The 15,313-nt window shown below is 33.1% G+C and overlaps 2 protein-coding genes across 3 annotated transcripts; both read right to left on the bottom strand.

Annotated features, from left to right (window-relative positions):
- Positions 1 to 127: 127 nt before the first annotated feature.
- On the bottom strand, positions 128 to 1,012 carry LOC136975066 (uncharacterized protein F54H12.2-like; the record flags this gene model as incomplete). Its single annotated transcript, XM_067270059.1, has 1 exon — positions 128 to 1,012. A coding segment is annotated over exon 1 (885 nt), but the record flags the coding sequence as incomplete, so codon positions are not given.
- An 11,707-nt stretch (positions 1,013 to 12,719) lies between these two features.
- Positions 12,720 to 15,313, bottom strand: LOC136975065 (uncharacterized). Of its 2 annotated transcripts, none has more exons than XM_067270057.1 (2): positions 14,903 to 15,313; positions 12,720 to 14,864 (listed from the first exon to the last, which is right to left on the bottom strand). In XM_067270057.1, exon 2 carries the CDS (start codon positions 14,817 to 14,819, stop codon positions 12,930 to 12,932), a length of 1,890 nt encoding a protein of 629 aa, XP_067126158.1. In that variant the 5' UTR covers positions 14,820 to 14,864; positions 14,903 to 15,313; the 3' UTR covers positions 12,720 to 12,929. The 2 variants fall into 2 exon arrangements, with proteins under 2 accessions (XP_067126158.1, XP_067126159.1); XM_067270058.1 differs by having other exon boundaries at positions 12,720 to 14,819; positions 15,109 to 15,313.

Below are 15,313 nucleotides of genomic sequence, written 5' to 3'. Positions count from 1 at the left end.
AATTTCTTGCGTATATGCTATTTGTATAATCGGGCGTGTACGGTTTTGATGGGATCATTTGGTTGTCTTTTAATAGACATATATAATTTAAATTGTAATTTTTAAAATTGAAAGGATTATATTTTACATTTCCATTAAATGCGGTATTAGAAACTAAACCGATAGTCATTCTATAAGGTAATTGCCCAATTACTGCATTTGAGATATTAGTAGACTGTATTCCGCTACTTAAAGTAAAAACTTTTATATCTGCTCTTCGAAATGGCATTTTTATGACACCCGTTTGCAATGCTTTTTCTATGCCTATTTGAACAGATGAACTAACATCTACTTTGTTAATTTTTAAAGATGCATTTTTAATAATAATTTTATAGTTATCATTAGATGCCATTAAAGCAAAATTATCCTTAGATCTTTCCAATTTAATTCTTAAATCTACGTTATTAATTAACAATTTAGGTTGATGCGACAAATCAATATGTAATCGTCCTACTAAATCTATTAGTTTACTTTGTTTAGCAACATTAAATCTTTTAGTCAATCCCTCATTATTTTCTTCTATCGAATCCATATATTGCGCAGTATCTTTATAAAATAATGCACTTGTTAAAAATGTTTTTTGAGCATCCTTTGAATAAAATAATAGGGCATCTAAAATCGCCCGATATGGGTAATTAACATTTGAAATAATTTGCTTGTCGTTTAGAAAAACAGTACATTGTGAAAACAAACTATTTAAAAAATAATTAACAGGTGCAACTTTTTCATCAGCTCCCACATCTGTTCCATCCTTTTTGGCAATTTTTACTTGAACATGCAGATAAATTGAATGTAAATCGATATAATTTTCACCAGAACCGGATACATAAAATTCAATAGGTGCACGACTGTCAGAAATTGTCGCAATTGGGTGAACTATAACTTCCGATGTACTGTCGATAGCGAGTTGAGTCGAAACGGTACTAAATAAATCCAACTCACTTTTAGTGCAGGGGCACGAATGGGGGTCCATTTTCTCATTCGGTAAATATATCTTGTACTTTCCGTCTTTTATTCTGTGACTGAACTAATCTTCTCAATCGTTTTCTTTTTATACCCGATCCACTTTGTACTTTTTTAACTATATCATCTTTGATTTCGCTGCCGATATCTTTTAAATGCGCTTTTGTTGACTCTTTAAATGATTTTCCCGCAATTACGTCTGATCCAACACCCGTGGCAAGATTTAATACTTTTCGTCCAAGATATTTTCCAACTTTCCTAAGGATAGGTATAGATTGACGAAATAAATCTCCAAAAAATCCATAACCACGCTGTATTTGGGGCCCTGAAAAATAACCTCTTCCTCCCATTCCCAAACGGTGCCTGAATATTAAATCGGGAGTCAATACGCTACCTCCTGCTTGATTGCAGTAATAATTTATACAAACTTTTGGATCGAGCTTCATTTTGCTGCTCTCAAAGACAAACTAATGCAAGCAAATAAAACTAGGTTATATTTATAACTGTTTAAAAGACAAAATTAATATTGTTTTTCCTCCAAAAAAAACAATTTCTTTTCCACCCACAGATCTCAGTTCGATTTCTATAATATCAATATAATTTTTCTTTAACGGAAAATACAAAGGTGTCGGGTAAACTCTATTTATCTGTTCTTCTTTCTCAGTCATAACCGGTATAACTCTTAATAATGGTGCAGTTATATCTCCGACATGATGAGAAGCAATAATATTCGAATAAATAAAAATTTCCGAAATTCCTGCAGACATTTCGATAGGATAGCGACTTATATATTCACCAGGTGGAAATTTTACAGTTGTGAACCCAAGAAAATCCTTTAATTCATTTCCAAATTTTACAGAAATATTCAATGGAACTTTTAAAATAACCTTATTATTTGGTAGTAATGCTAATTTTACATGTTTAAAAATTCCCAGAAATTTTTCAGGAGACGAATATAACCCTATAGGAATAAATATTTTTTCATCTCTATAAGTTTTCTTAATTACTTGTTTTTTTCTATTTTTTTCCAAAAAAGTAAAAAATTGTCCAGAGTAATCCTGTGTTGATAATCGAAAATTATAAATTGAACTACCCCTTAATACAATATCTTTGTTGGGTAAATTTAGCATATAAAGTAATTTTGACGAATGATCTACAGTAACATGCAACTCATGCGCATCTTTTATATTTATATTTACAGTTTGATTATTTTCGTCAAAAATAAATTCAGCCAATTTAGAACCCGTTATTTTAATTATATTTTCATTTATTATATTAATCAATTTCTTCTTATCATCTGTAATGGCAGTTAATGGAATCATATACGATTTATCTGGCAGTAGCTCATCTTTTTCTTTTACAGTTTCTTCAAATGTAACAACGTAATCATTATTGTGATTAGATATATTAAACCAATTTCTTGGAATAATAACTTCTGTAAGTCCAACTCCCCAATTTCCATGTAAATTAATAGGAGGACTCATTTTCACCATAAAACGAGACTGTGTATTCTCAGGAAACAAGTCCATACTTGCATTACTTATTAACGTTACGAAAAAGTCTGATTGCATCATTTTGTTACCTTTTGTAATTCTTCGGTATAGAACCTTCCTTCTAAAATCTCGTTATGTGTATCTTTTAATACGTAAGTCGGAGGATGCGATAGAAATCGATCGTGAATAACAAATATTTCCTTTGTCCACCCAGGCAGATATCCGCGACTAAATGTTTTACGTATTTTCGAAATTCGAACTAAATCACCAATATTAAATTTAAATTTACTTTTCCTTTTTATATCATATAGCCTGCCAAAAATTGTACCGTAATGCAATGGACCAACTTCAGATGGAGCCATCCCGATACTTCTATGAAAACTATTATTATATCCTTTTACAATATCGTTTAATTTATCAATATATTGATAAGAATTACGATAAGTAAATAATCTATATATTTTATTTCGTAAAGTTTTATTTAATCTCTCAACCACAGAAGCTTTAGTATCTGAATGAGTCGAATAGTGATTAATTTTATATTTTTTAAACAAATTTTTTACTAATCTATTATAAAATTCGGTTCCTTTATCAGTTTGTACATTTTTTGGAATATTTCGTTTAAAAATAATCTGAAATGCCTCCGAAACAGATTTAGGTTTTTTATCCTTTATTGGCACAACGTAACAATATTTACTAAATACATCAATTACTGTTAATAAATATTTTATCCCTTTATTATATCGGGAAAATTGCTTTAACACAATTAAATCAGCCTGCCATAAATCATTAGGATGAAAAGCTTTAGTTTTTCTTCGAGAATATTTAACTCTTACAGGTTTATGTAGAGAATAAACAGATTGAGAAGATAACCATTTTCTGACAGTAGATCTCGATAAATTAGAAGCTTTAACTAGTTTACTCACTCCTCCGAACGATGCCGAAGATTTCGGGTTATAGTATATTGATTTCAATAGTTTCTCCATTCGGGACTCTTCTTCCTCTTTTTCGATGACTTTTTCCACTGGTAAAATACTCTTGGAGAAATTGTAGAAAAAATTTCTTCGGGACTTTCGACTGGCGTCGGTTGATATCTTGGTTTTTCGCCGATTTCGGGTAGAGTTGCCAAACCTTTATTTCCTATCCATTCTCTGGGAACATTTATTTTTCTTACAGCTTCCCAAAAAACGTTAAAGCCCACTGGAGATAACGGCGTTTTTCGATTTCTCATTAAGTGCGAAATTAAATCCACCATATTACTGCCCCCCACGGGGCTGCCACTAACTGTTAATTCACCCTTTGTATTCCATCCGTAATGATTTTGTCTCAATTTATCAATTAAGTGAGGAATATATTTTTGATATAGTTGCGGTACAGATATAGTTATTTGTTTAATAAATGCATCCTCACCATTATCGTCAGCAGAGGGTTTTTCATCGAGCAGTTCTTGATTTTCATCGGACACAACAGATACTCTGACTGGCTCTTTCGGGGCATGGACGGTTCTCTGATATCTCGAAATCAACTGACTTAGTAATTTGACTTTACTATCGTCAGATAAATCAGTACTCTCGAGTAATTCTTCGATATTATTTCCAATTCTTATTTCAGGTTTAATTTTATACGCAGCCAACAATTCGGGAGGAACCAGTGCCATTTGCTTTGCCATTAAATTCTTTTTCCTATTACTTTACCAATTAATCCTCCTGCCATAGACAAAAGTGGTGCCAATAGAAGAGGAAGGAATCCACCAGATTGATTAACCAAAATTTTTTTCTTGGTATTTAAAGGGACTTGTTTTTCACTTAATTTCCTAATTATTTTTTTATATTTTCGTAATTTATGAACATTAGCGGGTATATTTCCCCTCCGCAAATTATCACATATTTCGCACAAAACTTTAACTTGATCGGGAGTGGCCTCTTTCAATATCGCTTTTCGTTGAGAGGGAGTAGTTTTGGCTAAAAATGCTAGCATATGATAATTTTTCTTTACGTTTTTCATTTTATCGGTAAGTATATCCAAACAATACCTTGTTCATCCGGAAAACACGAATCCCGCACCGAAAGTTTCTTGTCCGTTTTGGGATGAAAATCCAATAACAAATAACCAAAATCCTTCTCTGTTGCTTTTTTATATGCATCCATTAAAAAATTACATTTTCCTGCAAAAGCTTGTCTGCCCAAACAACTTACTTGACTTTCATCCCGATTATTTTTAAATAAAATCAAATAATGCGTATTTAATGTTATATCTCTCATAATTCTATTTTTTGGAAACAAATTTTGCATTATCAAGATCACACTTACATTATAATGGTGCGACTCTGTTGTAAACAGAAACGCAGTTTTTGAACCAAGTTCGTGCATCAAATCATCAATTATTACCAAATCCCATCCTTGTACAGATTCAGGTAGGCCATACATAAATGTAATTTCTTTTTCATCTCGAAAAAACGGCAAATATACAGAATAACACCATAAAATTTTCTTAAATGGTTTATCATAAATTTTACAACGAATAATTTTTCTTACTAATGTAGTCTTTCCGCATTGTGACGGTCCAGCAATTATGCAGTTACTTGGATGTTTAAAATACATATCAATCGATTTTATGAACTTTAGTAAATTTATAATGTTTCGATCCACAATTTATCTCTCTAAATATTAATATATTCCTTTTATTCTTTTCAACATAAACTTCCCTCATAACATCTGAACATTCCTCAAACGAATGATATAAGTTGTTACTAACTTCGTTAATTCTACCGTCATCATCAACAATTACAAAACCAAATTTTCCATTACCTTTCCATATTTCTCCGTTAACTTTAAAATAACGCAAAACAATAGGAAAATTATCAGGAATATCGAAAGAAAAATTATTTACCGCAGCAATGCAACTATCAAGTGACTTGTACAAACGGGGAGAAACAGAATAATTTCTGTTACTGTCGTAGGTAATAATAAAACCGTATGCTTCCATGACCGATCCTAGCATTAAAATAAATTCTACAATATCTTAAAATTTAATTTATATCAAAATTCAACCAATCATAAGATAAGTATTAATAAATTATTTGTAAAATTATTTACTTGACAATTTTTGTGATTCGTATGTGTCATTTGACTACTACTGTCGTCATATTTCAACAAAGAATCGTCAGAGGACTGAGTCAATACAGAATCCAATCGTAGCAGTGTAGAGGCTTTGAGCGTAGAATTTCAGCATAGAGGCTTCGAGTCCGACTAGAGGCGGGAGCTACGAACGACCCCTCTGTCCTCGCTCCCCTCCTTTTTATTTTGTCCCCTTGTTAATTTTCTCGCCAATGAGCGAATTTTGTCTTCAGTTCCGTTTTGACTCAGTTTCGAATTTCAAGGGGAGGGGAAATACAGTCATTCCCCTAAGACAGGTCGACTTTTGGTTTGGAATTTGGTTATTGATGTCAAAATAAAGACTAATTTAAATTTATATTTTGCCGGTAGATTCGGATTCTCACGTATACATCTATCAAACTGACTCATTATTTCATACAAAATATGGTTTTTATTTTTATCCAAACAACCTTAAAGCATAATACATAAAATAAACCACACAAATATCAAAATTGAGTGATATAGAAGACTGTTTTTTACTTTTTACACTAGAAAATCAAGCAGCCCATCGTAGGGAACTTAATCAACTGGACGTTATATAATTCCTCCATTAATATTTTTGTCCTTTTGTTGGAGATGGTTCTAGTTCTTTTGAAGAAGAACTAGAATCCCCATCTTTAGATGATGATGGTGATGGCGGGAGTGCGGTCTTTCCCTGATATTATAGTGACATGCCAAGTCCACCTCTTCCAGCTGAGATGCAACGGCTCTGACGACTGGTCTTTGATACCTAGCTGTTAGTCACCCACCTCTGTTGCAGGTTATTATTAGAAGATATTGGTTACCTTGATTGGGCCGCGGATATGGTTCCATTATGTCTATTTCTACCAGTAGTATCAGTATGAGATACTCTGCGATAATTTGTTAAAAGTTTAACAAGTTATTACTTTTATTTTAGCGTCCCTTAGTATTTCGAGGGAAAGACATTGAGCAGGGGCAAAAATAATAATAAAAAAACAGGCATTATGTCATAAAAAATATTGAATTTATGATGCTGGAAATAGAAGAAAAAGAAGAATATTTGAAAGAATAAAAAATTTTATTTATACAAAATGTTATCATTTATTTTTCATTTTTACACTATAACCCTTGATATAAACAGCCAGTCCACAGCATCTTGAAGAATATATTCAGGAAATTTGTTACATGCTTTTTCAATATGTTTGTACATTTTCGTATTATGTCTACTTATTTTGTACAAATGTAATAGACTAGGACACACAGAATTCAAATTTGAGAAAAAAATGGAAAAATTGCCTCAGATAAAAGAACTTTTTTGTAAAATTATCAATATCACTAATTGACTTGTATGTTTCACACTTACTTTTGGTACAAATGAAACTTACTTTTTGACTCACTTTCATACAATTTAAAAAAATATTAATTAAAATTCTTGAAACAAATTAAATAACCAAAAGTATAATTATAACTAAAAGAATTGCAGAATGATCATGAAAAAACACTTTTTTTCAAAGGATAACTATCCTGAAAAAAAGCATACCTAAAGTTTCCATAAACTACTCAATTACATCCATGATTAAGATCTGGATTAATTGAGAGCTCATATTTTTATCAAACTCAAACAGCTCTATAGAAAATCATATCATAAATATAAGAAACTTGCCAACCCAATTATGCTTACTAGAATTAGTTTGCATTTTTTAATATAACATTTTAAACAAATCTGATGGGAACAAATCAGTCTGTATCTTTAAAAAAGTGAAACATTTTTATAAAATGCACATGATTTACATCTATTTAGATTTAGATTACCATTGAGTAGCTCCTTGCTGGAACACCAAACCAAACAATAAATATGTTATTTCGTCTGCTCGATATTCAGTAAGCTTGTAAATCAGAATAACTGAATTATAGGCTTTATTAAACTTCTAATTTGACATGATTTCATTATTATTATTGGATACTTAGACCATATTAATTAATTTAAACTATACAGAAATATTTAGCAATATATCAAAGGAACTGATGAAAGTTCCTATGAAAAAGAACAGATTTTGTGATAACCTTCATATAATATTACAGGAATTGTCAAATAAAGATAGACATGAAATATTGAAAACACTGAATTATTTGTTTGAAAAAAGAAATACACGAACAACACAATAAATAAATCATGTTTATAAACCATTACTTTTATATATACAAAATTTTTGCAAATATTTTTACATTATAAAAATTTAACAAATGCCTCGATATATGCAGCTATCTTGCCATGCTACGGCACCTTGAGTACATAAATAGTGGGCAAGTTTGTCACGTAACACTTTCGCGTCACAGCTATGTGTGTTAGATTCTTGCCTACCACATTTATGTAAATGTTTTTCCTCATCACGCCATTGTCCCAGGTTGACTGAATGAGCCAAATCTTGTGTCGACAAAACCCGTTGGACAGTATGTTGTGCTGCTTTCGGTTAATAAAAAATTATGTAACACAAGGGAAGCAGCAACAATCTTTGGCAATGTTACATTTTCATCAAAATTCAATGATCGTAAAAATATTCTAAAGCGTGATGCCAAAATTCCAAATGCGTTTTCAACAACACGCCGAGCTCGACTTAAACGATAATTAAAAATACGCTCTGCGTGATGAAAATGAGATTTACGAGGGTAAGGTCTCATTATATTTCTCCGTAAGGGGAATGCTTTATCAGCCACAAAGTAATAAGGAAAAGATACATCAGAATTTGGCAAATTAGCATCTTTGGGAAGATTAATCATCTGATTTATTATTTTTTTGTCAAATGTACACTTCTGAGAAACTGCTCCATCACTCTCAGTTCCATAATGTCCAAAATTTATATGAATGAATTTGTAGTGGGCATCTGCAACAGCCATTAATATTTTACTAAATTTTCCTTTATAATTGTAATTTAGAGATCTAGTATTTGCAGGACACTGCAAAATAATATGTTTACCATCAATACTGTCACAGCAATTGGGCAGTTGCCAATGTTTGAAGAATTCCTCAGCAATGTTATGCCATTCCTCTTCTGTCTGAGGAACTTTTATGTATGTTCCTTTCAATCTTTTCCAAATAGCAAAACAGGTCTCTCTCACTATTTTAGTTACTGTAGTTCTTTCAACTCGAAAAGTATAACTCAAACTTCGAAAAGTTTCTCCAGTAGCAAGAAACCTAGATTTTTAAGTAAAGTTTAAATATGATGAAAGGTATACAAAATTCATCATATTATCATTACCATTTTGTCACATTCAATTAACTTGTATTTAGAAATAAATAACCATTTATATTCCTGTACATGATAAAATTTAAATGAGAATCACACAAATTAATAACAAACTAGCAATAATTATTTTGTTATAGTATTGGCCAACTGTTTTTATTGTTATAGAAATTATATAAGCAGATTATAAATGTTTGGTTCTGTAGTACTAGGAGCCCGGGACGCCCCCTAGTGGGCGTTCATTACAAATTTTATGATAGTTAAAAATCATTATTTAGTGTTATTAAACATTCTATAAATACTTTAAAATAGTTTAATTTCTTTATTTATTTTTGCTGGTAACATTCGCTAGGGCGCCCCTAGTGGGTGTTAATTTAAATAATTTATATTGTTAATTTAAATGTTTGAAATATAATACACGATAGGAGCGCCTCTAGTGCCTGTTTTTGGCATACTGTTACGCGGATGGACGGTCGGACAGGCATGCGTTCAATGGGTTATATATATATATATTAGCTTAACTATTTCACTTATCGTTTTATCGTAGCGGTTCAAATCTATCCGGTTTTTCGTTATTCGCCCCCTAGTGAACATTACAGGCATTCCGTGACAGTAATAAATTTATATTACAAATATACTGAATTATTTATGTTGTCATATTGACCAAATAATAATGTATTGGCCAAATGAATAATAATAATTAAAATTGTTAATTTAATTTGAATGTTTGAAATATGACACACGATAGGGGCGCCTCTAGTGTCGGTTATCAAACGGTTACGGGACGGACGGACGGACGGACACCTGTTGAATGGGTTATATATATAGATAGCTAATAAGTTAATGTTATTGTTTTATCCATTTCCTTTTTTATTATAAATTATAATTCGTATTTTGTTTTTTTTAATACAAAATATTAGAATATATAAAACTAATAGGCTGTAAATGCAATGATAATGCATTTTCTCCATAAAAATGTTTTTAAATATTCTTCTAAAACTAAAAATCCAGCTTTAAAATATGAAGGTGACAACATCGAGATGATTATAATAGGATTGATTACTACTTGTAGTCTGAAATAATTCATTTTACCATAATGTTGAACAAAGCAGATCGTGAGCTGATATAGCATCACGCCATCGGGTATTTTGTTTGGTTATATCAGGTTCAATTAATTGCAATAACTTCGCGAATGTCTCGATGGGCATTCGGAGAAACCTACATTTAAATAAAATATTCATTTATTCGCTATATAGTATTACTATCCGAATTAAATATCCATGTCAAATAGATGTACTGTACTTACTGCATGAAGTATTCGGGATCGTTTAATCTCAACTCGGGTTCCAAAGTATTCGAAATTCCTAATTTGGAACGATATCAAAATATTTTTCGTACCCAAAATCTTTGCTTCTGTGGCTTTTTTATCTGAGATAAGATTGTCAGTAAACTTAAAAAGTTTAACTGGTATAACAACACAGTTTTTGTCGGCGCCATTTTCGTCTACTTTCGGTAGCTGTTTATATTTACAGCGGACAGAGGGCGCACGTTTCAATTGTAGAGTATTTGCTGCATGTGAGTACACGCGATACGGAAAGAGGACAGAACGGCAACTGTTTACATTGATGGTTTTTGTCCTCTGTTGCCGCATGTGGGTACCGGGCTTTATAGCTCTAACGGTTGTCGCTTGTTGCCATGGAAACGGTAGTTATTGGTCAGTGGAGTAAATCTTTAAGTTTTTAAATTGCTGTAATTTAAATTTTCTTTGAACGTACTGGTCTGGAAATTTTGCACAAGATAGCTGTTATGGTCCACTACTCGACGATGTTTCACTTTTTTTCGGATGGCGTTTTTGAGGTCCAATGCAGGCCACCAACTGTCGTACACAAAATGTTGTATAACCAAAATTTGTCTCGGCCAAATCTAACGAAATTTTGTAGGAGTACTCACTGCCTTATAGTGCTTCTTTTGCCACCTTCAGTTCCGGAAAACTGGTTCGAAGATTCCGAAGTTTCGGATGCTAAAAGTTCCAAAAATTGTTAGTCCTTGGTGCCAAAATCGATGTCAACAGTGTCACACTAACTAGTAGTATCTATCTATACAAAAAAACTGGGTTAAAAATACTTTTTCAGTCGAAAAGTCGAAGAGCACGATTTTCACACAGCCATTACAACAATTTATGTTCGAGGAACGATCTTAACCTCTCGTTTTTCCTCTGCCGGAGATAGCATTTTCAGCTCTCATTTCCTTATCCCTCGAGGTATTGGAAGCTTGTGCGGCCGATGCTTATCGGAAAATGATCAGAGGCGTGAAAACCTACGTTCAGTCAAGGGGCCGACTAGGCTAGCCATGGGAGTCATCCTTTCCAACCACGAGGTTCCCATACGAGTCAGGAAACGGATTAAAAGTTAGCAGGTTTGGGTGCAGATGGTTGGAACTAGTCAGGCTATGGGGGCTATAGGAGCGTTGTGGCTGGACATCAATTTTGTTGCTTTACAGATGGAGGATTTTCCACAATTATTAGAACCTAGATTCTCACTCGAATCCCCCGACATAACAGAGGATGAAATGGAATCATCATCAGAAGAGAGTAAGGATCTTTTTCAAAAATTTATAAATTCTGAATATTTTTTTTAATGATTTAATAATAATTTTTTATTTTCAGAATCTATGGAACTTTTTTGTAAAAAAACATGGTAAGTAAAAATATTTCTATGCTTCTCATATATAGGGGGTTAAATTTAATATTAGCTTTTGTTTCTTTTCAGATTCAATAAAAACGCATTTTTATTAGTTTTAAAAATAGACTTATATTTGAGTAAACTAACGCTACATTGATTACATTTAATTGTTATGTTTGTCGGTATTTTACCAAAACGAAAATTTTTGCGTACAAAAGTTATTACATAAGCATCATTAAAATATTTAGTATTAGGTCGTCGTTCTTTTAAATCTTGATTTCTCGATATTTTGTAGTGAAAAATAAACAAAAGTATCTGCACGTAAGACCATATGGGCCCTGGAGTGTTCTTCGATTCTAGCGTAAGTCCTTGGAATTCTGTCTAATGAACTTTATGATTTTCGGAAGTAAGCTGTACGGGTCAAAATAATGACAGGTAGACTTCTGAAAGTAAATAGCTATCCAATGCTGTCCTGGATTTTCACTGCTGTCTGTATTAACTATAAAGCCCCTTTTCTTGCCGATGTTTTGAGTTAATAAATCGGATGGATAGATGCCTCCAAATATCTTGCTAATTTCAGGATCTCCTAATGCCAGTTTCCATAGCGTAATCGTATCCATTATTTAGTAGTCGATGTAAATATTCCGAGATCGGTTGATTTCTATTGTATTGTGATATTCTAAGAAGCACATGACGTTAACTGTTTCTGGCAAAGGTCTTTTAAATTTTAAATCAAACCTAACATTTCCATGTGTTAAAACAGAGGTATGATTTTCTGAGGATGCGCGGTTGGATTAGATCGAACACGTAGAACATCTATCCTTGAGCATAATCGGAATACGATAGGAGGAATTCCCTACGGAAAATTCGCTAATATAGGGTAAAGATGCCGAATATGAGATACCATTTTTATTTTTGACTATAAAAAAATAACTATTACACTTGGAGCGTCACAAATTTCAATTTTGAATAGGGAATTTAATATATTTAGCAATATAATTGCTATTTAGTCCTAAGTATAATACATTTTTAGTTATGTTAGATAAAATGAAAAAAGTCCGAAATTGCGTCTTAGGTAAATGGTCTCCTATTATGAGATATTAGGGGTTGCTAATATGAGATAGTATCTCTTATTAGGTTCCTTCAGGTTTATAGTATAAATAACAAATGGAAAAACAAAACATACCCAATTAAAATCACACTTTTAATTTGCACTTATTAATTAAATGTACACTAACATCAATCTTCAAAATAAAGGAGATATCAATTATTGTTAATTATTAATCAAAGAACAAAAATATAATTACAGCGATTTTTATAATGGCACTTTTGAAACAATATCAAAAATCAATAAATATAGATAGCGTAGAGATCTCTTCAAAAGGATTCCAAATTTTACATATCTAAACATAAAGAACACAAAAAACGATTTTCCGTTACTTCTCCACATTCCTCATGAGTCCACTTGAAACAACCTTGACACTTAGCCCATTTTTCTCCTCTCGTGTCTTCCGAGAACCTCCCACTGCAGTATGGACATTCAGCGTCATATGATTCATCATCACTACTGCTATCTGCGAGCTCCGGTACGTTATCATCTTCAGAACTGGAACCGTCCGGCTCTTTAATTTTCTTTTTCTTCGCAACTTTCTTATTATTCTTCTTTGTCTGTTGTTCTTTGCTTGCATTCTTAGAGCTTTTCCTCTGATCCTTTTTATTTTCCTTTTCTTTCTTTTTATTTAAACATTCTATAAGTGTGTTTTTATATGGAGAAGTAGTAATTATGGCAGCTGATCCAGCCCTGGTTTTCTTGGCAGAATCATTTCTAGACAGCCTGGGTATTGGCTTAAGTGCAAAAGGTGAGACATGAGACGATGTGCAAGGCATTGGATTTTCATATAAGCCAGCACTAGATGCCAATGCGTGATTCTCATCAAGAGGATTTCCAATTGAAGGGGTTACACAGTGTTCGGCTCTCTGATCCTCCTGATTCTCATTTGACACTCCATGATCAGGTGAAACGTGGTGAGTCTGGAAAGGTCTATCTGTCTGGTCATTCAGTACATCTCGACGTAGATCTTCATCATTAAAAACTGAAAAATCTTCATCTGTAAAAATATAGCGATTGCAAGGCAACAATCCAGTTTTCCGAAAACCATTGACGGAGTTACTCATAGTTGCAGCTTTTTCATAAGCAATGCCAAATAATCTAACTACGTATTTGTTGGTCACTGTGCGTCCTGGGTTATTTCGCAGCCATGTTTCAATTTCTTGGGCGTAATAAGTTTTCAGTGGTTTCATAAACGCCACATCCATGGGCTGCATTTTGTGCGTGCAATGTGGCGGTAAGCAAACAATAGCTACATTATTTTCTCGAGCTAAATTTATTACATCAATGTTGCGTGTATGTGTGTAGTGGCCATCTAAAATCAAAATAACTGGATCATCTTCACTTGGTTTTACAAAATTTATAAAATGTTGAAACCACTTTGTGAATTGGTGTGTTTGGATCCAACCAGAGGGATGACAATCGCCTATTGAACCTGCAGGTGCATCGTCCATTAGTTCTTGGCCCATATTTTTCCTTGGAAAAATTATCAATGGTGGCACATAGCTACCACAAGCGTTCATGCACGTCACTACGGTCATTAGTTTGCCTCTTTCCAATGATGTCAACGCAGCAACCTGTTGCTTGCCTTTCACGCTGATGACTTTGGACCGTTTATGTTGTACTACTGTTATTCCGGTCTCATCAACGTTGTACACTCTATGTGGAGAGGATTTTATCTTTTCAATTTCTGGCTCATATAAGTCAAAGAAATTATTGACGGCAACAGGATTGAACCCTTTCACTCTTGCAGCAGAAACTGCTTCAGGTGTTCTAACTGATAAAGCAGGATGTCTTCTCATATAACCACGTAGCCATTTTTTTCCAGCAGACGCTTTAGACAAGCTGAAGGGGTGTTTAAGATTATTTTTGATAGCCAATTGATACGCCATGTACTTAATATCCTTCAGACGTAAGCCATAAAATCGTTGATCCATTTCTTTGCAATATTTTTCCAGCTCTACTTCTAAATGGTCAGGCAAGACTGGATGTCTTCCCATACGAACCTTTACAAGTACTTCAGCATGAGCATCATTCTTGACGTAGCGCTCTAGGGTACCCTTAGGAACACCAAATTGTTTTGATGCCTTTAAGTAACCCATTTGGTTGCTCCGCACTGCATTCACGGCTCGTATCATGGCATGGTGATCCCAGGTTTTCCTTTTAATTGGAGCCATCTAAAATATATAAAAAATAACTTAAACTAATACGTATACTTTCGCCTCACATATGAAATGAGATATCTCATATTAGGATACACATGTATCATAATATGAGATATCTCATTTTAGGAACCCCCATGTGTCTCATATTGAGAACACATCCAAATTTTACAAAATGGCTTCCTACTTTTTTTGCTGACAAAGAAAACAACAGTACCACACTAATATCGTGGAATTGACCGTATAATTGATACAATGAATGTAAATTAAAAGAATTTAGCGTAATAATAACGTTGTTAAATACCTCGTAAACATTTAATGTCAAAAAATTTGTTTCGTACTTCTATGAAAATTCGCACTACCACGTTCTAACAGTGTCTCTGGCCGGCACGCACTGACATACGTTTTGAGGTGTTGCCAGGACGCTTCGGGTGACACTAGCGCCAAATGGTTGCCGTTAATAGTTTGGCCAAAACCTCGGTATCTCAAATTTGGCGCCTATCTCATAA

This window comes from Centruroides vittatus, unplaced genomic scaffold (assembly GCF_030686945.1).
Source record: "Centruroides vittatus isolate TY-2023 unplaced genomic scaffold, ASM3068694v2 contig_363, whole genome shotgun sequence".
NCBI classification, from domain to species: domain Eukaryota; kingdom Metazoa; phylum Arthropoda; class Arachnida; order Scorpiones; family Buthidae; genus Centruroides; species Centruroides vittatus.
This window is presented reverse-complemented; position numbering and strand designations above follow the sequence as displayed.

Excerpts from the sequence above, each read along its gene's own strand:
- LOC136975065 (XM_067270057.1), bottom strand. The coding sequence starts at position 14,819 with ATGGCTCCAATTAAAAGGAAAACCTGGGATCACCATGCCATGATACGA.